The sequence below is a fragment of the Podarcis tiliguerta genome (genome assembly GCF_965153285.1).
Source record: "Podarcis tiliguerta genome assembly, chromosome: 10".
Lineage (NCBI taxonomy): Eukaryota > Metazoa > Chordata > Lepidosauria > Squamata > Lacertidae > Podarcis > Podarcis tiliguerta.
In genome coordinates, this window is record NC_139543.1 from 63,478,476 (window position 1) to 63,505,080 (window position 26,605).

Here is a 26,605-nt window from a genome sequence, read left to right on the forward strand (position 1 = left end):
GGCTTTCTCCTTTCTCCTCCTGCTGCATGCCCCCTAAATCCAGAGCAGGTTTAGGGAGTATAGGCAGCATGCAGGGGAAGGACAGAGGGAAAGTCCCACTGTGCTAGGGGACCTTGTTTTGCTCATGCAACATTTTACATTGAATCCTGCCGAAATAAGTCTATCCTGCGAGTGCCACCACCACAAAGGCTCCGTCTCAGCTTTCTCCAACCTGATGCCCTCCAGATGTTTGAGACGACTGCTTCCATCAGCTTTGGCTTGTTTTGTACGCTATGCTATCTTCAGTAGCCCTCTCAAGGGATTTTGTTTTCATGTTACCTAAACTCTCATGAGCTTTCCTCCTGGGAGGAAGGTACTAATTCTACCCTCCGATTGCTGTTCAGATCGCCTTCCATGAGTTGGAGAGCAATCTTCGCAGCTTGCTTTGAACCACAGGTATACAAAATAGCCATGCAAGGGAAATAACCCAGGAAACATTCTGGAGATATTTCCGCTCCACCTCCGATAGCAACGCTACTGATTGGCACTGAAATCACATCTCCGACTCAGTTTGAACTCGTCACCCGACAGGTTTAAAGCAAATAAGTTGCTGATATTGGTTGGGATGGGCAAATCTGTCGATTGTCTCAGTTTCTCATTTTTCCAGTAATAAGTTCAGCTCCACATTTCCCCACCATTTTGCATTTTTTTTAAAGTCCTCATGAAAATTCATCAGCATCTTAGCATGAATTGCTGCTAATAGACACACTTTTGTATGAAATTTTGCCTAATAGAAACACTTCTGCAAAGCAATTTCCCCTCACTTAATGCATTTGTCTAGGTGATTTTTACTAATAAATGCATTTGCATGTACACTTCATGTCAGTATATGCATTTTTTTGCACTCATCACTTGACTGGAGAACCACACTGAAAAATCAGGAGAAGCGCGAATTTTGAACGAGGGATGTAAGTGCAAATCTGGTAGGCTTGCATTTAAATGTGAACTGAATCGAATTTCTCCCCCAACTAGTTGCTAGTAATCCCCCCTCTTTTTTTTGGGTCATTTGCCCTTTTATTTAATTTCCCCACTTCTATAATATACAATAATCATATATAAACATCCACTTAATGGAAACATGCTTAATACATCCATAATTGCTGCGTCATTCATTTTGTATCGACTCCAACACAAGAAAAATTGCCAAAAAAACAAATATTCCCTGAAGTCTTCATAGAATGGATCTTTCTCTCTCATAACTGGTTATATCATGTTATTTAGTCATAATTAGTATATCCCTATTTTTTCTCTCTTCCAGAGGTCTGTTGTTGTTCTCTCTTAAGAAAACCCTCCCCCCCACACACAGATATTTCATAGAATCATAAAATTGTGGAGTTGAAGGGACCACAAGGGTCATCTAGTCCAACCCTCTGCAATGCAGGAATCTTTTGCCCAGCGTGGCACTCGAAACCAGAACCCTGCAGTTATGAGTCTAATGCTCTACCAACCGAGCTATCTTTTGAGTTAGTTTGGGAAATGTTTGCTTTGTTAGCATGTGTTTGTCAAGTTCCAAGCTACCAATCTCTTTCGATTCGATTTAATCTGACATATTTGTACCCCGCTTTCCCAGCAACAAATGTTAAGCTAAAAAACAGCTCACAAAACCACAGCAGCATTAGAAAACAAAGAACTTTGCAATCACTACAATATCAAATGCAATAGCATAACAAAGCAAACAACAACAATGAATTCATCAAAACACTTAACACAATTCAATAAAGTTATAGTAACTACAGTAATCCTGGTGATAATTCTGATAGCTGCGGCACAAGAACATTATATTTACAGGAACAGAAGGTGCCTTTGGGCATGCTTGCAGAATTATGTCTACAAAATCTGGGTTCGGATTTGTTCCAATGGGTTTTTCGCTTTTGCTTTCGTTTAAACTGAAATCAAGCCATCTTTGAATAAACTCGCAGCACTTCCGGCTTTTGCAATTAATGAGTGAATGAATAGGGTTTCCTCAGTGGAGCATATGTGGAAAGAGGGGAAAAAAGGGGAGGGTGATTTGCTGGCTGTTAAAAAGTGGCTGAAAGGTCCGGCACAATGCAGAAAATGAGTCTGGGTAGTTCAATCCTCTAAATTAGATATTGTTGGAACCAGACTCCCGCCTGCCCTTGCCAGAACACTCAATGGTTAAAGATGCTAGGATTCTGGAATCCTGTAACATCTGCAGAGCCACAGGTTTCCCTGAAGCTGCTCTAACCGATAGCAAACTGGGTGGTGCAAGATAAGGCATGTGGCAGTGTAGCGCAATGGTTAAAGTGTTGGACTAGGCAGTGGCGTAGCGTGGGTTGTCAGCACCCGGGGCAAGGCAAGTAATTTGCGCCCCCCCCGCTGCACTGTCCCTCCCCCAGATAGTCCCTCGCTCTCTCTCCGCACCGCACCGCACGCCTGGCACCCTCCCCTCCACAGTGGGCGGCGACCCGGCGGCTCGGATCGGATTTGCACAGCCAGCACTGCAGTGAGAGAGAGTGAGTGAGCCAGGTAGGGGCAGAGAGCTGCGAGTGCGAGCGCCCCCCCCCCCGATGTTGCGCCCGGTGCGGCCGGCCCCCCCTGCACCCCCCACGCCACTGGGACTAGGACCTAGGAGACCAGTGTTCAAATCCCTACTCAGCTATGAAGCTCACTAGATGACTTTGGGACCACTCACTGCCTCTCAATTTAACCTACCTCACAGGGTTGTTGTGAGGATGGGGGAACAACGTACGCCACCTTGAACCCCCTCGGAGTAAAAGTTGGGATATAAACGCAACAAACAAACAAACAAAATAAGAAGCAGATAAATTATTCTGGGGCGAGGGAGATTTGCTTTTTATATATTGAAAACGGCAACCCACAGATCAGCTGCGTGCGCTTGTAGCTTGAATGATTACAAAACAGATCATATTCCGTTATTACTCTGGCAGAAAATACAATTACGAACATGTCACCCATCATTTATTTGCCACGTTGCGCAATTAATTGACACTACAAACGCCGCATCAAAAGGGCTCTTTGAATTGTAACATATTGGTTATCAAAACAGGGACACTCTCCCTGTGCGCTCACGGCAGTCCACTCCTCACAGCCCCTTCGGACCCTCCTTGGGTCCTTATAGTGCTGGGGTCAGCAAACTTTTTCAGCAGGGGACTGATCCACTGTCCCTCAGACCTTGTGGGGGGGCGGACCATATTTTTTTTGGGGGGGAAATCCATCTCTGAACCAATTCCTATGCCCCACAAATAACCCAGAGATGCATTTTAAATAAAAGCACACATTCTACTCATGTAAAAACACGCTGATTCCTGGACTGTCTGCGGGCCGGATTTAGAAGGCGATTGGGCCAGATCTGGCCCCCAGGCCTTAGTTTGCCTACCCATGTTAAAGTGCATTGCTAAAGGAGGAGGGGGGTCTTCTCTGCCTGCTGTGACCCTGAATTACGTGCATGCCTAGTAAGCATCCGACCCTTCCATGGAAAACTGGTACACATGCGCAGTCACAGAAACACAGCTTCAAGTTAGACCACTGGTCCGTTTAACTCAGTATTGTAGACACTGACCAGGATTTGAACTGTACCTGGAGATGCCAGGGATTAAACATGGGACTATTTGCAGGCAACATCTACCAGTGAACATCCTTATAGAATCTTAGAGTTGGAAGGTCATCTAGTCCAACCCCCTGCAATGTAGGAATCTCAACTAAAGCACCCGTGACAGATGGCCATTGTGATAGGAATTTTATGGTATTAGATATATGGTAATGTTCATAACTGCACATACATAGATCAACACAGGAAGACCAACCTGGAACCATTTTGATTCCTAAACTGACCAAATCCTTTCTCTGCAAGTTTAAACTGGAAAAGCCTCCCCATTGTCTCTTTCCTCACAAATCCTGTCTCAAGGATATGTCTGTTTGAATAAGGTGTGAGCCTGTGACCTGGCCCAGGAAATAAGTATTTTACCACTACAAAAGAATGGCCAGGCACCCCAGGCAATCCAATCAAGTAACTTGCCAGACAGGAGATAAATTGTGACAGGAGAAAAACAACATTTAAATTTCTGTGATGTAGGTGGGATGTATCTGAGGGGTGGTCTTAGGTTACACCCCTTCTGTGATGTATGCATAATGTTTCTGGGGGTGGTCTTGATCTACAGGGTGGAAAATTCAAAGTCTTTATAAGCCCTTGAACAGCAATTTTGGGGGTCCTCTCCCTCTCCTGCGTGTGAGGGGAGTACCCTGTTGCAACAGATTAATAAAGATCAAGCTTACTAGCTGCTTTGCTTCTCAATATTCTCTGGTTGGCCTCTGTTATTTTCTCCTACCAATAGGGAACCTATGTAAGGACTCTATATGGGCTCTTGGATACCCCATAAGGGAAAAGGGCATATTTTTATTTACAACACCATCCAACCTCTGCTTAAACACCCCCAAGGAAGGAGAGCCCACCACCTGTTGAGGGAGACTGTTCCACTGCCAAACAGCTCTTACTGTCAGAAAGTTTTTCCGAATTTTTAGTCGGAACCTCCTTTCTTGGAACTTGAAGCCCTTGGTACAAGTCCTACAGAGCAGTAGAAAACAAGCATGTTCCCTCTTCCATGTGACAGCCCTTGAGATATTTGAAGATGGCTATCATCTCTCCTCTCAGTCTCCTCTTCTCCAGGCTAAACCTGCCCAGCTCCCTAAACCGTTCCTCATAAGGCATGGTTTCCAGACCCTTGATCATCTTGGTTGCCCTCATCTGCACATGTTCCAGCTTGTCAACATCTTTCCCAAATTGTGGTACCCAGAATTGGACACAGTATTCCAAGTGTGGTCTGACCAAGCCAGAACAGAGTGGTGCTATTTACTTCCCTTGATGTGGACACTATTCTTATGTTGATGCAGCCTGGAATAATGTTAGCAATTCTGTCATGCATTCTCTGAACATGTGAATGGGACCATGTTGGTCTCTTACCTGCCTACCTAAATCAGGCACCCTTGGTTGATCCTGCTTTCCCTGGGTGGTATTCAATGCTAGCGCTACTCAGAGAAGACCCATTGAAGTTGGGACTTGAATAATTTAGGCTCATGCCTTTCAATGGGTCTACTCTGAGTAGGATTTGGTTACATGAAGCAGTGTCTGCCCAGGCTTCCAATGGAAAATCCATCCATGCTAACCCCCCCTTTAAAAAAAAATCTCATCTTGTCATTAATGCCACCATCAATGCTAATATTATTTTTTTTCCAGAGGACTGTCAAGGCACGAGTAAAATCCACAGCCAGCTAATCTGCCATAAAGTCATGTTTTATAGACAAAACTACAAATTGAGTTTTACACTTCATGAAAAACAAATCGCTCTCTCTTTAAGGGGCATCCCGAGACGCAAAATTAGATCTCTTTCCACAGAATCATAAGGGTGAGGCATCATTTTTTGACATGCAAATAATATTCTAAACCTTGGGAAATGAAGCAGCGAGAATATTTATAGCGATGATAACTTGCTTGTCTGCTTGACGCTGACTGCATTTTTCCCCCTGATGGGAGGGAGTGATGGAATTAGCCTAGATCAAGAGATGATGCAGCCTTGTTTAAAACTCCCCACCTCCCTCCCTGTAGCAGTTTCACTATACCAACAAAAATACTAACAAAAAAAAAAAAAATAAATAAAAACCCAACCCCCAGCTGGAAAATTGAGATTGAGCATATGTTTCACATCCCAAGACAGCTCTAACACAATCTGCACAATGCTTTTATAAAGAGAGCGTGTGGCACTGCACACACACATAATAATCTATTTCGGATACAGCCACGGTTTCGCATTAAACTTTCTTGAAACTGAACCAAGTCTCTGAAAACAGTCCCAGAGATGAATGAATGAATGAATTCTGGCCTTTGCAAGAGAGATACATATACTGAATCTGTCAGTTTACATATAGGGTATGTCAGGAAAAGCCTGACATCGAGTTCAGTATTAACCACAATGACCAACTGCAGCAATGTAGGAGTTTAGTCAGGGGACAATCCAGCCCTGCAGATGCTGGGACTTTATGAATGCAAAGCATGAGCTATGACCCTTCCCTGTAATTAATGCATTGCAGGGTCGTCATGCTTATGGGCTATACCCCTGAGTCAACAGAAGTATAGTGTCCTGATCAAGGGAGATGATAGTACCGCTCTATTCTGCCTTGGTTAGACCACACCTGGAATACCGTGTCCAACTCCAGAAACCACAATTTAAGAAGGATGTTGACAAGCTGGAAAGGGAGCAGAGAAGAGCCTGGAAACCAAGCCTTATAAGGAAAGGTTGAAGGAGCTGGGTATGTTTAGCCTGGAAAAGAGGAGACTGAGAGGGGATATGATAGCCATCTTCAAGTATCTGAAGGGCTGTCACATGGAAGAGGGAACAAGCTTGCTTTCTCCAGCTCTGGAGGGTAGGACTCGAACCAATGGCTTCAGGTTACAAGACAGGAGATTCTGACTCAACATCAGGAAGATATTTCTGACAGTAAGAGCTGTTCGACAGTGGAATGGTCTCCCTCAGGAGCTTATGGACTCTCCTTCCTTGGAGGTTTTTAAGCAGAGGTTGGGTGGCCATCTGCCATGGATGCTTTAGCTGAGATTCTTGGACAAGATGAGCACTGGGCACCATCCAACTCTACATTCTATGATTCTATGAAAGGGGACATTTAGAATTTGAGCTGCTCCTTATACACAAAGGCAGGTAACTATACAGTGGTACCTCGGGTTAAGAACTGAATTCGTTCTGGAGGTCCATTCTTAACCTGAAACTGTTTTTAACCTGAGGTACCACTTTAGCTAATGGGGCCTCCTGTTGCCGTCGTGCCGCCGGAGCACAATTTCTGTTCTGATCCTGAAGCAAAGTTCTTAACCTGAGGCACTATTTCTGGGTTAGCAGAGTCTGTAACCTGAAGCGTCTGTAACCTGAAGGGTTTGTAACCCGAGGTACCACTGTACTGACATTTTCCTTCCTCCACCACCCCTTTTTCAATAAACACAGGCCAAACTGCTTTGAACGAAGGTGGTTTGGAGTGGGGGAAGGAGTTAAGTAAGACTTGGATTAAAGCATTTGCCATGGGCGATGTGGAATTTCAAGCTGACTGGCGTGGGGAATTCCCTTCAGAAGAGCTTGTGGTCTGGCAAAACAACCTCTCTCTCTTTTGCCAGCTTGCTCAGCTTCTGGAGTGTCAAAGACACTTTCTTTGGTATATACTACATTTCATTCCCACTGGACACCTCAAGGTTCAAGAAAAAAACAATAACAAAGAAGGCTTGCAGAAGAGTCGACAGTTGTCAAGCTCAACCATAAACTGTATTTTCCTCAGTTAATATACTACTGTGTATTGTTACTTATTTCATCCCTCTACATCCCTCCGACAATAATCAAGGATGTAGCAAGCCTAGATTCCTTTGTCTGACCCACACCCCTCCACCTCTACAATATACAGTGGTACCTCGGGTTAAGTACTTAATTCGTTCCGGAGGTCCGTTCTTAACCTGAAACTGTTCTTAACCTGAAGCACCACTTTAGCTAGTGGGGCCTCCTGCTGCTGCCGTGCCGCCACAGCCTGATTTCTGTTCTTATCCTGAAGAAAAGTTCTTAACCTGAAGCACCATTTCTGGGTTAGTGGAGTGTGTAACCTGAAGCGTATGTAACCTGAAGCGTATGTAACCTGAGGTACCACTGTACATCTGTACCTGTTCCTTGAGTGAAGTAAAGACACCATTAACTCAAGACAAAGCTAATTAGAAGAGCAGCCATTTTTCTTTCATAGTAGATCCTGTGACAGGGGACTTGATTCCTTCCATTACCTCCTCTCCCCGCCCCCCCAAAATAGCTCCTTCCCATTTGCTATCCAGCATTTGATGATCTAGCTGTCAAGGTGTGTATCTCTTAGAAATCTCCCCCTGTTTTGTGATTGCTACACAGGAAGCCCGGTATACTATATATAATACATTCTCATCCCGATCTCTCTATATTTATACACATACACACATTATCTTTATGTGCATGATTGGGGATAATGGATGATTTGTGACGTTATCTATTATGGGAAATAATCAAGATTAATGAGGCCTGTGGCAGTTGCTGAACGTCTCCAGAGATTTATTACACAGGTTGTTCCTTTTCCTTGTTGCACTGGTGCCGTCAGGAGGCCCGTAACAAATGCAAATAGAGACGTGGATTAATTGCTAATGCAGAGCGGAGGAACGACGACGTTCCTGAATCTCCACCATAGGGTGGGCCTGCAAGAAGGGTTAGCTTTGCGGATATTGCTTCTGTGCAAATGTAAGGAAGTGGCCTTAGAGCAGGCTATTCATGCACTTAATCCAGCACCGCCTGCTCTGATCGGCAGCAGATCTCCAGGGTCTTGGATGGAGATCTTTCCTATCAAAAAACTGAACCCAGAATCTTCCTAATGCAAAACATGATCTACTACCGAGCGATGGCTTTTCTCATGGGAAGCAGCTGAGTCAGACTATTGGTCCATTTAGCTCAGCATTACCTACACTGACTGGCAGCAGCTCTCCAGGGTTTCAGGAAGGGAGCCCTGCCTGGAGATGTCAGGAATCGAACCCAGGACCTTCTGCATGCAAGGCCGATGCTCTACCACTGAGCTATGGCTCATGATGGTGAGTATGCATGCACAGAAATATGTGTCCCCTCCCGTAAGACCATTAAGCCCAGGGTCTAACTTGCACCACTACAATGGCACCACCTATGCCACTAATTCCACCTGTGATATGGACATCATGTGGCATAAGATAAATAAATGTCAAGCAGCAGCAGAAAGCCTGTATAGCTCAGTTGTTTAGAGCATGGTGCTGATAATTGCCAAGGTTGCAGGTTTGATCCCCATATTCCTACACTGGAGGGGGTTGGATTAGAAATCAGGGGTCAGCAAACTTTTTCAACAGGGGGCTGGTCCACTGTCCCTCAGACCTTGTGGGGGGCCGGACTACATTTTGAAAAAAATAATAATGAATGAATTCCTATGCCCCACAAATAACCCAGAGATGCATTTTAAATAAAAGCACACATTCTACTCATGTAAAAACACCAGGCAGGTCCCACAAATAACCCAGAGGTGCATTTTAAATTTTTAAAAAGACACATTCTACTTATGTAAAAACACGCCGATTCCCGGACCGTCCGTGGGCCGGATTGAGAAGGCTATTGGGCCAGATCCGGCCCCTGGCCCTTAGTTTGCCTACCCATGGATTAGATGATCCTTAGGGTCCCTTCCAACTCTACAATTTTGTGACTCTATGATGCAGCCTTACTCTTCCTAGGTCAACACCCCTTTTAATTCTGGTTCCATCCATCCATCCCCTATAAAATTTGGGTTATGACCACCATGGAACTGTTTTTGGGACTATGGTGGAGCTAAAAGGAGGCAGGCAGAAACACAGAAAGGCCTGATTTGGCTAATGGCTTGCTGAGATTTTTCACCTCTGTTGCAAGAGAGGAGAAATCATCTCCCAAAAATAAAGAGTCTGGGGTAAACGAAACATATCAAGCACGTTCTTCCAATGTATTTCAAGATGCTGTAATATATGGCATGTCATTTACGGGAGTTGGGGAAATCAGTCTCGTGATAACGGCATTCCTATCAGAAGACGTTGCTAGCTGTTTGACAAAACCATCCAAGAGACATCAAGTTATTAACCAAAGATATATTTAGCCTTGTCTCCATATTTCACCTTATTTCACCAAGATGCCAGGGTCATTCAAAGGAAAACGCTGCGGTTATTTAATCCATCAAATTAAGGAACTTTAAAAACATCTCCAGGGGAAATATCAAAGCAGGGGGGTGGCAAATCTTTTAGTCTGAAAGTGAGAATGATCGAGTGCCTTTTGTGGTCAGCATGGAAGGTTCCATCAGGAATAGGGAACATGTTGCCTTGTTCTCAATGTTGTTGGACTGCAACTCCCATCAGCCCCGGTCGACATAGCCAGTGGTGAGGGATGATGGGAGTTGTAGTCCAAGAAATATTTAGGCAGCCACTGGTTCCCAGCCCCTGTGCATATCCACACTGTGGTTTGGAAGGAGGGAGTTCAACCTGCCATCATTCACCGGCCTTTCACTTTGCATCCCATCCCAGTCACCTTGCAGGTGGCAGCAATTCATGAAGATTATATACCTGAAGGAGCATCTCCACCCCCATCATCCAGCCAGGACACTGAGGTCCAGCGCCGAGGGCCTTCTGGTGGTTCCCTCGCTGTGAGAAGTGAGGTTACAGGGAACCAGGCAGAGGGCCTTCTTGGTAGTGGCGTCTGCCCTGTGGAACGCCCTCCCAGCAGATGTCAAGGCAATAAACAACTATTTTACTTTTAAAAGACAACTGAAGGCAGCCCTGTTTAGGAAGTTTTTAATGTCTGATGCTGTATTGTTTTTAATATTCAGTTGGAAGCCACCCAGAGTGGATGGGGAAACCCCATTATTAATAATAATAATTATATAAGATGTGCTCCTGAGAATAGCTAAATCAGCACACAAAGCAGACTCATGCAAGCCCATCACAGGATAGTCCCCCACCCCACCACAGAACTGGAAACCACAAATGCAATGGAGGAACCAAAAGTTACAGCTAGCTGTGCATGCGCAGCACTTTGTAGATTCACCGCCCCCCTCAAAAGGTGAATTTTGCAAAGAAAAATAGGTACTGTGATCCATCTTCATACATTATCTTCAGGGCTACCCCATACAGAAGGGCGAGTGGGACCATCCTTCTGGCCCTACCTTCCACGTCAGATGTCCCTCTGACCCACCCTCTCAAACATACATACATTCACCATGGACGTCGGCAAAGCAAAGGGGAACCTACAGGAAAGTAGCTGAACATGTGGCCAGTCCTCATTGTTTAAGCTCTTTATTTATACCCTACATTTCCTCCAAAGAGCTCAAGGCAGCCCACATGGTTCCACTCCCCATCTTATCCTTGAAATGACCTTGTAGGTTAAAACAACATGAAAAATATTCCTTCTACTAGCACCTTAGAGACCAACTAAGTTTGTTACTGGTATGAGCTTTCATGTGCATGCACACTTCTTCAGATACAAAGGCTCATACCAATGAGAAACTTAGTTGGTCTCTAAGGTGCTACTAGAAGGATTTTTTTTATTTTGCTTCAACTACGGCAGACCAACATGGCTACCTACCTGTAACTTGTAGGTTAGGGCAGGGATGGTGAACAAGCTGGGACGTGTGCAGAGGAGGGCAACCGAGATGATTGGGGGTCTGGAAACGAAGCCTTATGAGGAATGGTTGAAGGAGCTGGAAAAAAGGAGATAGGACTGCCGTCTTCAAATATCTGAAGGGCTGTCACACGGAAGAGGGAACATGCTTGCTTTTTCCTGCTCTGGAGGCTAGGACTCGAACCAATGGCTTCAAGTTACAAGAAAGGAGACTCCGACAAAACATTCGGAAAGCAAGAGCTGTTTGGCAGTGGAACAGACTCCCATGAGAGGTGGTGGACTCTCCTTCCTTGGAGATTTTTAAGCAGAGGCTGGATGGTCACCTGTCCTGGATGCTTTAGCTGAGGTTCCTGCATTTCAGGGGGTGGGACTAGATGACTCTTGGGGTTGCCTACAATTCTATGATTGTATGGCTGGGTGGGAGATTATTAAACCTGATCTTTCTGGTCCTAGTCTGGTACCCTGGCTTTCCACCTCTCCTGGTATGCCCCACGGAGGACCTTAAGGTCCACAAATGACAACATTTTGGAGGTCCCAAGTTGCAAGGTGGTTAGATTGGTCTCAACTAGGGCCAGGGCCTTTTCAGTACTGGCCCCAACTTGGTGGAACGCTCTATCACAAGAGACCAGCGCCCTGCAGGACTTGACATCTTTCCACAGGGCCTGCAAGACAGAGCTGTTCCACCTGGCCTTTGGTTTGGACTCAGTCTGACCCTTATGTTTCCCTCCCCTTATGGTTTTGATCTATGGGTTACTTTTAAAATGAGGCTGCATTTTAAATTTCATTTTAACCTGTATTTTAAATTGGTCCCTCCCCCATTATGTTTATTTTAATTTTACTGGTGTTAGCTGCCCTGAGCCTGGCTCTGGCCAGGGTGGGTAGGGTATAAATAAAATTTATTATTATTATTATTACCCTGGCTTTGCACCCCACGTTCAACTGCTCATGCGTAGATGTCCCTGCTAAAAGCACAAGAAGGCAGGGTTCTATCATGGCAACCTTTTGTCTAGATCAGGGGAGGCTAACCTGTAGCTGAACTACAACTTCCATCATCCTTGACCACTGGCCTTTCTGGCTTGGGCTGATGTGAGCCAAAGTTTGGTAGCATTTGGAGGGCCACAGGTTAGCTACCGTACCCCTGATGCAGATAATACATGGATGTGAATGGTGAGAATTTAGGAACCGTCCCTAAAAACAAACCACAACGCAGCTCCGTTCCCACAAGTCTTGCAAGCAAGGGAGGAAACTCTAACCTACTTCTCTTTCGGGGTTTCTGCAAGCAGATTCTGACCTACCATTTTGTACACACGTTGCCCTCTGTAGCGAGAGGTGGAGGGAGAAATAATTAGGGGGGGTATTTGCTCTCTGTCTAAACGGCATCACAGAGGGCAGAGTCTTCATAGGAAGATTGGGCGACATAAAGGAGTTTCTCCCAACTAACATGAGCATTTTTCTTTTTAATTTTTCTTTTTATTTGTGGGTCTTTGAAGCCTGCCATGGCTGGGACCACAATGAGCAGCTGTCAAAGCTGATAATGGCGCTTTTAGCAAGCCACATTTTTCTTCTCCCACTGTGGTGTCAGCTGTCAACAGATTAAATGCTAGCAACAGAAGGGTCACCGTGACCTCTGACCCCCCTCTGGCAGGCAGATTAGAATAAAGTCATATGCCACAAAACTTCAGGGGGAGAAAAATCTTTCCCGAATACTGTTATTCTTAAAACTTTTTAATGCGCTGCAAGACAAGTGCGGGTGTTTGTTTGCAATTCTTTTTCTTGTGATTCACCCGGGCTGCTGCACCTCTTTGGATTTTATTCTTGCATGGATTACAAGTCTTTTAAATCTTGTAGGGAATTATTTGGTAAGCCACCTTCATTGCTGATGAACCCTCAAAATGATGCGGACTATGCCGCTACTGAACACAGACACTATGCAGCTGGGAAAAAGGTACTGAATGGGACAAGGTGTGAGGAATCTCAGGCACAGAGCCAAATGTGGCCCTCAGCACCTCTCTGCCTGGCCCTCCAGTGCCCCATATTTCCATATCAGCTTGAAATTTTCATTTAAAAAAAAATCCTCATGGAAATTGATCAGCATTTTGGTGTTAACATCTCCCAACTTTCCATGCAATTTTGCCTAAGGCATCCATTTTTTATTTTTATTTTTGCAAAGCACACCTGCGTTTCCCCTGTTAATAATAATATATATATTTTTAATTTATACTCCGCCCTCCCCGGCCAGAGCCAGGCTCAGGGCGGCTAACACCAATAAAACCACAATAAAAACATAATAGGGGGGAAAGAGAAGGGGGAGGGACCAATTTAAAATACAGGTTAGAATGCAATTTAAAATGCAGCCTCATTTTAAAGTAGCCGATAAATCAAGACCATAAGGGGAAAGAAACATAAGGGTCAGACTGAGTCCAAACCAAAGGCCAGGCGGAACAGCTCTGTCTTGCAGGCCCTGCGGAAAGCTGTCAAGTCCCGCAGGGCCCTAGTCTCTTGTGACAGAGCGTTCCACCACGTCGGGGCCAGTACTGAAAAGGCCCTGGCCCCAGTTGAAGCCAATCTAACCTCCTTGAGGCTTGGGACCTCCAAAGTGTTGTTATTTGTGGACCTTAAGGTCCTCCACGGGGCATACCAGGAGAGGCGGTCCCGTGTTATAGTGCCTTTTCTACGCTAGTTTCACTCAGGTAGGAATTCGTAACACAGACTTTACGGAGGGTATGCATTCTTATGCACAGAGCTGGGCTGAATTTTGCAAAATTCAGAGAGGCGCTAGTTTCAAAGGATGGCTGTGCTTCAGTTTGTTTTTTGGAAAATGCAAAATGGAAGGCGAACGGAGTCTGATTTCTCCTCCATCCTTACCTCCAAGGCCCTTTGCTACTCGATGATTCTACGGCAACAACCAGATTTGTCATTTGAAATGCCCACCACATGGACTCTTAAAACACAAAAGATGGGAGACGGCACCACAAGAGCTGCCAAGAAGCTGAGGCATGACAACTGGATGTGCAATGCACACATGACTCTGGAAGGCTCCTGGCAGTTGGCATCAGAAAAGGTGCCATGTTGGCGCTCTCTTAGCACACAACACCAAATGTGACTCTCTGGGAAGCAGAGAACCTGTTCCTGGGGAATGCAGGCCTGTAAGGCAAGACTCAAGTCACAGCGACAGAAGAATGTCTCCACTTTTGAACCCACCGGCCAGAGCCAAAAGAGGTACTTGACATAGTTCAGATTTCTCACATGTGCGAAAACACTCCCCCCCCTCCCAAGCTGATTTATTTCCTGATGCAAAAGATTTTCGCCCGCTGCCGAAGCTGTGAAGCTGCGAGCGGCTTTTATTAGTCTCTGTAAGCCGGCGAGGGCGCTGAAAATAAAGCCAGGGGTGTGAGGGCTTTAAAAATAAATAAATGCATCAAGAAATAAAATATAGGTCAGGAGTGGCGCAGGAGTGGAGCGGCGGGCGGCTAGGCCGTACATTTCAAGGACCTTCCTGCACTCTAGTGCTTGTTGAAGAGGGCTGAGGGAAATAGAGCCAGGCCATGTAAAGGACTCCAAGCAAAATGGGTGACCGCTCTACACGCGTGCAGCGAAACACAAATCGTGTATCAGTGGAGCGTCAGTCTGAGTTAGGGCTGGGCAATATCTGGTTTTCAGCATCGCGATATACCACCAGCTCATCACAGCGATTTACTGATATATCACAATAGGGGTGCCAACTACAGTGGTACCTCAGGTTACAGGAGCTTTATGTTACAAATGCTTCAAGTTACAGACTCCGCTAACCCAGAAATAGTACCTCGGGTTAAGAACTTTGCTTCAGGATGAGAACAGAAATCGTGCTCTGGCAGCAGCGGGAAGACCCATTAGAATCATAGAATCATAGAGTTGGAAGAGACTCTACATTTCTACGATTCTATGCTAAGTCTGCAAATAGCCTCATAGACCATATAAGATGATAATGATATTATTATTATTATTATTATTAATAACCACGATAATTTTAGGGCTCCATTTCTTTGTTTTGATAGCCACTGGGCCTTTTCATAAGGCCCTCATTCTCTGTGATTAAGGGTTCTTCTTACTTAAAAGTCACCTACTGAAGAGAATCACTTGCTTGATATTACACCAAAACCCAAAGTGGGCACCAAAAGCACTAGCAATTTGGGAAGCTGCCTCGCATCTGCATATATATATATATATATATGCATGCCAAAGCAGCTCCATCTGTGAACACGACAGGTCTGGCTACGTCCATGACTTGGCAAGCATGAAAGGTCACCGATGAGGTCATGCAGGTGCGAGGATGGGGTGCAACTTAAGTTGTGAGCAGCAACCCGATAGCCCAAACTCGAGACAGCATATGACAGGAGGCGCCCAACCCAAAATAGACGTGGCGAGCTGAGGAGTGCAAAAAAGAAAAGGAAAAAAAAAAGGACAGGGCGAAAGCTCCTACCAGTTGTCGAAGAATCTATCTGAGTGGAAACGTATTGCCTCACCCCCAAATATGTGGAGCTGTGCATTTAGACCAGTCTTTCCCCCACACTTCCTACCTCCAGGAAGCACTTTACATGCTGAGGAAATGGCCAATGCTCTCCAGACCTGCCCCCGAACTGCTCTGCGTTGCAAAGGATTCTGGGATATGTACAGGTTCCCCCAGTATCCCCGATTCCTTCTTCCAAGTCTGCCTCCAATCTGCTTTCTATTGGTGTCCACGCATCAGTATCCAAGTCCCATCCAAGGACTCAGTGTCCAGTCCTTGATACTCTTATACGGTGGTACCTCGAGTTAAGAACTTAATTTGTTGTGGAGGTCCGTTCTTAACCTGAAACTGTTCTTAACCTGAGGTACCACTTTAGCTAATGGGGCCTCCTGCTGCTGCTGCGCCACCAGAGCACGATTTCTGTTCTCATCCTGAAGCAAAGTTCTTAAGCTGAAGTACTATTTCTGGGTTAGCGGAGTCTGTAACCTGAAGCGTCTGTAACCTGAAGCATCTGTAACCTGAGGTGCCACTGTACAAAGATGAGAGCCATTGCTGCTCCTCCCCATTTTGGCTCCTGGCCTCGCCCACATATTCTCCAGAAGGATTTGTCCACCAGGTTGCTCACAGGCAACCTGAATGAGGGCTCCCCCTTTTCCAAACAGTCGCCACAGACAACACCAGCAAAGGGGAATTATGTATGCAGCTCAGATTGCTTGCAATTACTCACAACCGTCACATTCTCCTCTCCTGCCCCCTCCTCAGAGTGTATTAAAACAGGAGGGAAAGTATTTTCACAAAGGTTAACTAGAAACATTTATGTGTCTTCGAGAGCCGTTATTGCCGTAGCGTAGCTTCCGTCGCACCCCTCTTCACTCCTCCTTGTGAAAGAGGGAAAACTATTACTAATGCCGCCATTATTTTGCTCTATTACTTTTCTATGGCGCGCTGCAAAGAAAGCAATTTTAAAGAACACGCGCCGCACTTATCATAATCAGGCTTTCCTTATAGCATTTTCCAACAAGGCGGAACTCTCCCGGGAGTTGCGAGGGGAGAAATAAGAAGCTCCGTTATGGCTTCGGCTCCCGGGGCTGAGCTGGAAGCGTCTGGAGTTGACTCTCCACCAATTGGCCAATGAGAGAATCGCGGGGAGCTCGGGCCCTGCGCTTGGTTGCCGCGAATCAAGCATCTTGCTTTGGAGAAGAGGGCAGAGTCATCAGCAGCAGCTATCAGTCATGCTAGCTAAATGGACCATCCCTGCTCAGAGGCAGTATACCTTGGACTGCCGGAGGACAAACAAAAGGGGATGGCTGATGTCTCTGTGTTTGCAGAGTCAGGTGAATAATGAGGATAGAAATAAACACATCACTGAGGAAAACTGAATAAAAGCAGCACATAATGCAAGGAGACGCGGGTGGCACTGTGAGTTAAACCACAGAGCCAAGTCTTGCCGATCAGAAGGTCGGCAGTTCAAATCCCCATGACGGGGTGAGCTCCCGTTGCTCGGTCCCAGCTCCTGCCAACCTAGCAGTTCAAAAGCACGTCAAAGTGCAAGTAGATAAATAGGTACCACTCTGGCGGGAAGGTAAACGGCGTTTCCGTGCGCTACTCTGGTTCACCAGAAGCGGCTTAGTCATGCTGGCCACATGACCCGGAAGCTGTACGCCGGCTCCCTCGGCCAATAAAGCGAGATGAGCGCCGCAACCCCAGAGTCGGTCACGACTGGACCTAATGGTCAGGGGTCCCTTTACCTTTAATGCAAGGAGAAACAGAGGGGGTTTGTCTTATTTTCAGGCCTTGCTCGTGGCAGGAAGGTATCAAAAAATGAGACATACCGGGGCACGGGGAAATCTCTCAGAACTATGCAGGCAATCAGAGCACATGTTACCTCAGCAAGGATCATGCTGCTCTGGGCGGGTGCTAGGAGGCACATCCACACACACTCTCTTGGTTGGTTGACTAAACAGTATTAACCCTTGGGTTGCTAACTGAATGATCCCTGCTGCTGCAATTCCAACACTCTGCTTCTAGGCTGGCCACCCACCGGAAAAGGAATAATACACTAGGCAGACACTTAGCCTGCAGCAACGACGTCCTTCCCATCTGCCAAGCACATTTGAGGGAAATACTGTGCGTGTGAAGCTCTGAAGCTTGGTTCAAATACATGGTGCCCATTCAAAAAGAAAGAAAGGAGGGAAACCACCCATAAGAGCACAAGGGCCCTGCTCCATCAAGCCAAAGAGCCATTCAGTGCTGTGCTGCAAAACCAAAAGCTCTAGCCTTGCTAGCTAGGGGTGATGGGAGTTGTGGTTCAACAACATCTGGGGACCCACAGGTTGAGAACCACAGCTCTAGATGCTGTGCCTATTCTGCCCCAGCTTACCCCACCTCCATATTCTTCACTGGACATCCCAGGCTGTCTTACAGCTCCACAGGTGGGGAACCTGAGATCTTCCAGATGTTGCTGATTTCCAGCTCCCATCACTCCTGACCATTGGTCATGCTGGCTGGGCAGACAAGAGCAGGAATTCAATAACATCTGGAAAGCTGCAGGTCCCACCATCTGTGAGTAGTATTTCCATCTTGATTCTTCAAGGAAGCCAGTAGTTGAGGCCCATGATTACCAGATGCTGTTGTGACCAGCAACCAACAGTCACAGATATGCTGTCTTTGAACATGGAGGTTCCATCGCGGCTCTTAGCCAGAGCCTCCACTATGCCTGAAGAAGCCACAGAGAAGAATGGAAGTACAGTGGGACCTCAGGTTACAGACGCTTCAGGTTACAGACTCCGCTAACCCAGAAATAGTACCTCGGGTTGAGAACTTTGCTTCAGGTTGAGAACAGAAATCGTGCTCCGGCGGCGCGGCGGCAGCAGGAGGCCCCATTAGCTAAAGTGGTGCTTCAGGTTAAGAACAGTTTCAGGTTAAGAACAGACTTCCAGAACGAATTAAGTACTTATCCCGAGGTACCACTATATAAGCAGACAGATTCATTTTTGGGAAGGGGAAGAAGAAGCAGAAGAAGCAAAAAATCCAGCGGATACTGGAACTGCTGCAACACAAACCCTGGAGGGACCCGAAAGAGAGCAGGTGGCCAGGCGTGAGGCAGATGTTACTCGCGGATGGCCGGGAAAGGCTGACATTTGGGCTGGGTTGTCTCAAGAGGACGCAGAGAAGTATTTGGGAGTGGGAGAAAAACAAAGCTCCATTGTAAAGGGGAAAAATCATTTCAGGGTGAAAGGGCTGACTGTTCCAACTTCCCTCCATCCTAGTATGGAGGAGAAAAATGCCGTTTGCAGCAGATGTTTCCACTTGGATTTGTCAGAGTTTCACACAAGCTTTGGCAGCATCATGAGCGAGATTGTGCAAGCTGAAACCACAGAGCCCTTTTCAGAGGAAGAAGCACAAATGGGCGAGTGTCTGCATGGATGCAACATCAGGCCACGTGATTGGAAGACAGGATGAAGCGTCTTGATTGGCTAGCTCAAAAACCTGCGTCAAGCGCCCCCAAATCAAGCAGCTGAACCTGAGGACGTGGAGAGTGCAGTTCTCAGGACCAGATTCACTTTTGCTTTTTCGTGCATCATCCGGATTAGAAAGGATCTGCTGGATCAGAGTGAAAGTTTGTCTAGGCCAGCTTCCTATTTCCTACAGTAGCCACCTCTGGGAAGCCCCCAAGCAGGGCATAAGCACAACAGCTCGCTTCTATCCTTGTTCACCCCTGCCCTCAGCATATTCACATTCCACTTATTCGTTGCCCCCCAAAGAGGAAACACACCGACACACACAAAAGAGTAAAGATTCGCTTAAAATTTCCACGTGCTAATTTATATGTACAGTGGTACCTTGTTTTGTGACCTTCCGGAGCTGCGGTCGCTAGCCGAAAAGGACGCAGGGCAAAGCGCTGCATCTGCGCATGCTTCTGCGCATGCGTGAAGCACGGTTTAGCGCTTCTGCGCATGTGCGAGCAGCAAACCCAGAAGTAACCCATTCCGGTACTTCCAGGTTTGCCACGGACGTTCGCCAGAATGGACGCTAGACGAGGCGGACATTCACGGAGGTATTACTGTACAACTGTAATTTTTTTTAAAAAAAATTACTATAAACTCAACACAGCTCTCTGTTGTGGCGAAGGCTGTGACAAGGTCTCTGCTCTGCTCACTGCTGACGTGTAACTTCAAGGCCATCCCTGCTCTCCTTTCCGATGGTTCTTATCTTTAAACTTGTTTCAGACAGCACTGACCTTCACACGGGGCTCCTTTAAATAAGGGGTGGTTCTTTGTGTGGAAGTGGGACACATGACAACCCTGATGAACCTGCTCCTGAACATGGAGACTCTATTTAGTGATGAGGATTAATGCAATCTTTGCAAAGAACAACCCAACATGGTTGCAGATACCTTTCTAGCCCCAAATGACAGTGAACCGGGGATGTACAACAACAAAAGGAAAGGAAAGAAGAGATTTTGCAAGCCTTCTCTGCCTCTTATTGGGAGCAATAACCATGAGGCTATTCCAGGAAACGTGTGCCGCGGTTTTGATATGGGTGTTTCACAAGTGTTCCTCCGTTTTGCTAAACGTAACGACTCATAACGAGATGTTATCTAGTTCTAACAAAAGGGGCAGTTTACGGACCATCCTCTCCCCACCCAAAGTGCATTGGGTGCTTCTATCAAGGGAAACAACCTCCCCCCTCTTAAAGGCATAAAGTCTTTTCAGTGACTTGAAACCCTTTGGTTTCAAATTTGGGCACCTTCAGGGTTTCAACCTTCCCATCTTCTTCCCAAACAGTGTGTGGCTCAGTAGGCAAGAGCACCAGACTGTCAATCTCAGGGTTGTGTGTTCGAGTCCCATGTTGGGCAACACATCCCTGCACTGCAGGTGGTTGGACTAGATGACCCTCATGGTCCCTTCCAACTGGTTCTAAGGGGTGTGATGCGTCCAGATTATGAACGAAACTGTGTGCATTTCAGAACGCACAGCTTGGGAGTGCTAGAAAGCTGACAGAGAAACAAACAAACCAGAAATCCCCATCGCTTTTTTTTTGAAAGGCTGATAAAGCAACTCTCAGCAAAATCCGCCAGCTTGTTCTGAGAAGCTGTGCCCACAAGTAAGTCAGTTACAGCTGTAATTAAGTTACAGTAGCTAGATTAGCTCTTACAGAGTTAACACATGGTTGGGTGGTGGAGAAATTGTGCCAACCTCATGCATTTGTGATCTTCTCATTTCTACTATCTTGCAAAAGTGACTTGCGTCCAGCTCTGGAGACTTAACAGAGTTGTGGCGTTGGGTATTTCTTACCCACCCACCTTGAGTTTCATAAGCTAGAAGTATAGGTATGTTTCTGAGTTACTGTCAAAGAGGTGAGGGTGAGGCCATCCTCCCTAAAGGGCCTTCTCGGTAGTGGCACCCAGCCTGCGGAACACCCTCCCATCAGATGTCAAGGAAATAAACAACTATCTGACTTTTAGAAGACATCTGAAGGCAGCCCTGTTTAGGTAAGTTTTTAATGTTTGATGTTTTATTCTGCATTTAATATTCTTTTGGGAGCTGGCTAGAGTGGCTGGGGAAACCCAGCCAGATGGGTGAGGTATTAATAATAACAATAACAACAACAACTACTACTGAAGAGCCAGAAGAAGCTGCACAAGGTAGAACTGTGAGTTCATCTGAGGCCACATCTGCACCATGCATTTAGAGCACTATGATGCCACTTTAAACAGCTGTGGCTTCTCCCAAAGAATTCTGGGAGCTGTAGTTTCAATGTGCTAAGACAGGCTTCCTCAACCTCAGCTCTCCATATGTTTTGAGACTACAATTCCCATCATCCCTGACCACTGGTCCTGCTAGCTAGGGATCATGGGAGTTGTAGGCCAAAAACATCCTGGGGGGCCAAGGTTGAGGAAGCCTGTGCTAAGACCTCTCTTCCCCTCCTTGAGCTACAATTCCCAGAGTAGTTTCACAATCAATGCCACTTAACAGGGGACTCTGGGAGGGAACAGGGAGTCAACTAGCAACTCTAAGTACCTCTAATAAACTACAGCTCCCATAATTCTTTGGGGGGAAGCCACTACTGTTTAAAGTTGGGCATCACAGTGCTTCAAAGGTATGATGTGAATATGACCCAAGCCTGCATGGACAGAGTGGACCTTGATCCTGAAGTTCTGAGTTCGGATCCTTGACTCCAGCAGACGCCAAGAAGATTGGATGCAGAACTGACAATAGCCAATCTCAAGGGCACCTATTTTAAAGTAATGTAGGCGCTGCAAATACTGTGAGGCCAGAGTGGACCGAGTTCAGGCTTGCAGGATATGCTTTAGTTTTTGCTAGATCTACCAACTTTTGCAGCCAGTTGCAAAAGTCATACATTTAGAATTAAACAGTTCTGAGACCAGGAAATTTGAGAACCAGAACTGAAAGGTGCTTACAGACCTTCCTCACAAAAATCTACTCCTGGATACTCAAGCTTTCTTCAGTTCAGAAGTATAATTTAGGGTGGGGGAGGCAGAAGGTTGTGTGAATTGTGCTGCTTCAATTGGTCAAGAACCGAGAGTCAGAAATCCTTGACTATCCACTGCAAATCCCAATCTACCCACTGAAGGCAAAGAGTTCTTTAACAACAACAACAACAGTTGCTATTTAGAGCACATTGTCAACGTGTATTTTACACACAAACAACAAGACAGGTCCTTGCCCTCAGGAGCTTACAGGGAAGGAATCAGGAAGGAAGTGGAGAGAAAAAAAACAAAATGGCCACAGATCAATTTGGACCGGCAAGAAGGATCCCTTCCTGACTGAAAACATGGCAACCATCCAGATCCCAAGCAAAATCCTGAAATTTTCAGTCAAAAAATGCTATTTGGGGACGCAACACTACGACATACAGAATGCCACCTGTGGTTTCTTCTCCCTCCTGTTAGCAGGGTCCAAGTGGGGGGGGGGGGGTCACTGTCTGTCCAGCACTGATAGGATACAGCTCCCCAAAGCCCCAGCCAGCAGGGCTGAAGATCAGAGAGGATGTGAATGATAGTCCAGAAACATCTGGAAGACTGCAGGTCTGAATCTTATTTTTCCTGAAACAAGTGTTCTGAATACTTGGGAAACTTTCCTCACCCAAAGAGGACATGTTAAAAGACACACAGAGAGAAAAGTACAAGCCTCTAACAAACCACAAAGAGAGGCACTGTGGGGGTTTTTTTTTTGAAAAAGAAAGCAAAAGATGTCCAAGCAAGCTCTTCACCTGGGCTTTGTGTAGATAAAAACCCTCTTCTCTGTGGCTATTTCAAACTCTCCCTGCGGATTGTGTAAGGGCACAAGGCCTTTCCTGTTCAAGCAAACCCCTTGGTCTCCCTTGTACGCAGCCCTCGCTGTCCTCATTCCCTAACAATAGCCAAGTTTTCAAAAGGAACATTTTTTAATTTTATTTCTGCAAAGCGCCACCTGCCCTCAATTCCCCCCAGAAAGGTCATCCAGGCATCTCAACATCGTTCGGGTCCTACGGTTTAACCTTCTTTCAGGACAAGGTAGAGGAAGAAAAAAGCCATTTTAAAAAGAATACCTCAACATGGCTCCATGCAGATCTTCACCAGTTCCTGCTTCTCAACTGGTCGAGCAGTTTTTGCACCAGAGATCTCGAGCCTCCGCTCTGCAGCTTCCTTTGTGGTTTGGCAATATGCGAAGACATCCGTTCGCCAGCAAAACTTCCCCCACCTCTCTCTCTCTCTCTCTCTCTCTCTCTCTCTCTCACACACACACACACACACACACACACACCACACTTCTGCACCGAGCAAAGGCCTTGGAGTTTCAGCACTCTAGAAACACTTTTAAGAGCAGAGAGGAACTCTCTCATAGTTTATTAGAGAGACGCGCAGCAACATTTCAATTAAAAAAATATATCCATTTGCTGCTCCAGAAGTGTTGGGTTGAGTTTATATCAACCACAATTAGATGAACACCATTTCTTATGGACGCGAAAGTGGATGGTCAATGCAAGATTTCTTCTGTTCACAGACCACCAAGTTAAGTTGTGAGTGGATGAACAGTGGAGTGAGTAGTTTGTGTGTCTCTCTGTGTGTTTTTCAGCTAACAGTATCAGAGAAACCCATGCTTAGGGTTGCCATATTTCAAAAAGTGAAAATCCAGACACAAAAGTTGTTGAGCAAGAAGTTTCTGAGCTATTTTTTTTTTGGAAATTCCCCCCCCCCCAAAAAAAATCGACACTTTCAACTTTGGGTTGCCCTATGCCTGAGTTTTCCAGGACATTTTTACTGATTTTCAGAAATTCTGCCCAGACGCTATTTTCAACGGACAAATTCCAGATATGTCCGGGAAATTCCTTACCTATGTTCAAGTCCCTACTCAGCCATGAAGTTCACACTCTCAAGCCTAACCTACTTCACAGGTTTTCAGGGATGAGAGACATGTTAGATTTGGTTCACATTTAAAAGTAAGCATACAAAATTTGCACTTTCTGGAGCAAAACACAGAGGGTTATGCAGCGATTCTTCAAAATCCAACTTTCCCTGAATTTTGCAATGCATTTCTCCAGCCAAGTACTGTGTACTTTTCTTTACGAAAACACATATCCCAGTGCATGCATTAGTGAAACAACCACACAAAAATTGCATTGTATGAGGAATATACGCTTTGCCCTACTGTGTATATTAGGGAGAAATTTGACTGTGTATCAATTTGAAATTTCTGGAAACCAAATGTGGGGTGGATAATGTGCAGAAGTATGGTTTTCGTAAGGGAGAATCAGGAAGAGTGAGTTTGTGTGTGATTAACCCTTTCCCTGCCTCTTGATTCTCATCTGAGAATCCCCTTTGGTCATTTTAAACCATTTTTAAAACCCCTACCCTCCGGTAGTTAATAATCCAAGACTGAAAACAAGTCTGATTGTTGAAGCAGGGTTGGGGGGGAATAGATTGGCCTTATGATTTTTTTTAACCAGGGAGAACTGATAGGTTTGAAAAGGGTTAAGCACCCACCTCTAAGAGTTGCTGTGCTTAAGGGAAAGGAATCTTACAGCTAGGAGTGGAAGTGAAATTCAACTTGGTTCACATTTTCTGTTTCCAGAAAAATAAGCAAGCCAAAACACAACCACCCTTCAAAATTTGCACTTCTCTGAATGTTGTGATGCAGTTCTCCAACAAAATAACATTTACTAAAATGTGCTTAATATTGGAAACTGTGCCTAAAATGTATATATTAGAGAATGTAACATTTAAAAATGCATTATGGTAGAGAAAGTTGCATACAAAAAACATAGCTTAGGAGAAATGCTCATGGGTTTTCATGAAGACTTGAAAAAACGGGAGAAACTGATGGAGAAATGTGGGGAACTAAATAAGACTTTGGGGGGGGGGGAAAGTTTATTATTTTCTTTCCATTCTTAAATTCAGTTTTCCATGTTTAGCCACTAATTTCTTTCTTTCTTTCTTTCTTTCTTTCTTTCTTTCTTTCTTTCTTTCTTTCCTTCCTTCCTTCCTTCCTTCCTTCCTTCCTTCCTTCCTTCCTTCCTTCCTCTTTCCCCCCCAAAAGTTCTTATGAAAATTTGTTAGCACTTTCAAAAAACTAAAATTGACAGATCTCTCTATCCCTAATTACCGAACAGTCTGAAAAGGACCAAAAGTTCCTTGTCTCATATTTTGTTGCTATTCGTTTATTTTCCCTTTCCTTCTTCAGGAATGTAAATAGTAGAAAGCTGTACACTTCCTGCCTACAGATTCTTCTAACCAAGTGTCCCCTCTGCATTTACTCAGCAAACCCAGCAGTAGCTATGCACATTTGCTGAGATAACATGCAGTTGCATCCCTTGGTTCTGGGCTTTATTCCAGGGCAGATGGCATGTATATAATGAAGACCTAAGTAGGGCTGACACCATGCAGGTTTGTGGCAGCACCATCCACTTAATTTTGCTGGTGATAGGTGGGCACAGCAGCAGCAACAGCAACAATGCTACCTGAGCCAAGAAGCACACCTGCCTTGCTCAGACCCCACCTGGGGGTATTGTGTCCAGTTCTGGGTGGGCACCACAATTTAAGAAGGATACTGACAAGCTGGAAGGTGTGCAGAAGAGGGCAACCAAGATGACCAAGGGTCTGGAAACCATGCCTTATGAGGAACAGTTGAGGGAGCTGGCTACGCTTAGCCTGGAAAAGAAGAGACTGAGAGGAGATATGATAGCCATCTTCAAATATCCCAAGAGTTGTCACACGGAAGATGGAGCAAACTTGTTTTCTCCTGCTCTGGAGGGTAGGACTCGAACCAATGGCTTCAAGTTACAAGACAGGAGATTCTGACTCAACATCAGGAATAAAAGCTATTTGACAGTGGAAGAGTTTCCCTCGGGAGTTTGTGGACTCTCTTTCCTTGGGGGTTTATAAGCAGAGGTTGGGTGGCCATCTGTCATGGATGCTGTAGCTGAGATTCCTGCATTGCAGGGGGTTGGACTAGATGACCCTCAGGGTCCCTTCCAACTTTACGGTTCTATGATTCTATGAATCATGCATATCATTGTATAAAAATGTGTGTGTGTGAATATTCTTATAAACTTATGCTGATATATAGTACAGCACATATACAGTCATACCTCAGGTCACAACCACTTCAGATTGCATTTTTTCGAGTTACGGACCGCCAAAACCCAGAAGTACTGGAATGGGTTACTTCCAGGTTTTGGCGGTCGCGCATGCGCAGAAGCACTGAGTCGCAACCTGCTTGTGCGCAACGCGCCACTGTGGATTGTAAATGCTGCGGGTTGCGAATGTGCATCCCACACGGATCACATTTGCAACCCAAGCGTCCACTGTAATATATAAGTTGGGCGAGGCTGGCATACCCCCCCCCCCATAATAATATATCTGTGCCCATGTAAGGCATCAGAGCTTCCACTT

At 45.6% G+C, this 26,605-nt stretch overlaps 2 protein-coding genes across 51 annotated transcripts in view; one reads left to right on the plus strand and one right to left on the minus strand.

Moving 5' to 3' along the window:
- The window catches only part of LOC310659256 (uncharacterized protein), a 516,050-nt gene that overhangs the window by 250,371 nt on the left and 239,074 nt on the right, over positions 1 to 26,605 (plus strand). The window lies entirely within an intron of this gene.
- The window catches only part of CELF2 (CUGBP Elav-like family member 2), a 523,411-nt gene that overhangs the window by 228,209 nt on the left and 268,597 nt on the right, over positions 1 to 26,605 (minus strand). For 4 of the 50 annotated variants that reach the window (XM_083402122.1, XM_083402119.1, XM_083402132.1 and 1 more), the window contains exon 1: positions 23,263 to 23,420. The exons of 44 other annotated variants lie outside the window; for them this stretch is intronic. In XM_083402122.1, the coding sequence (XP_083258248.1) occupies positions 23,263 to 23,270 (8 nt within the window). In that variant the 5' untranslated portion in view covers positions 23,271 to 23,420. Of the gene's footprint in view, positions 1 to 23,262; positions 23,422 to 26,605 lie in introns of those variants that run through there. 2 more of the 50 variants (XM_083402095.1, XM_083402093.1) reach the window with 1 other exon arrangement.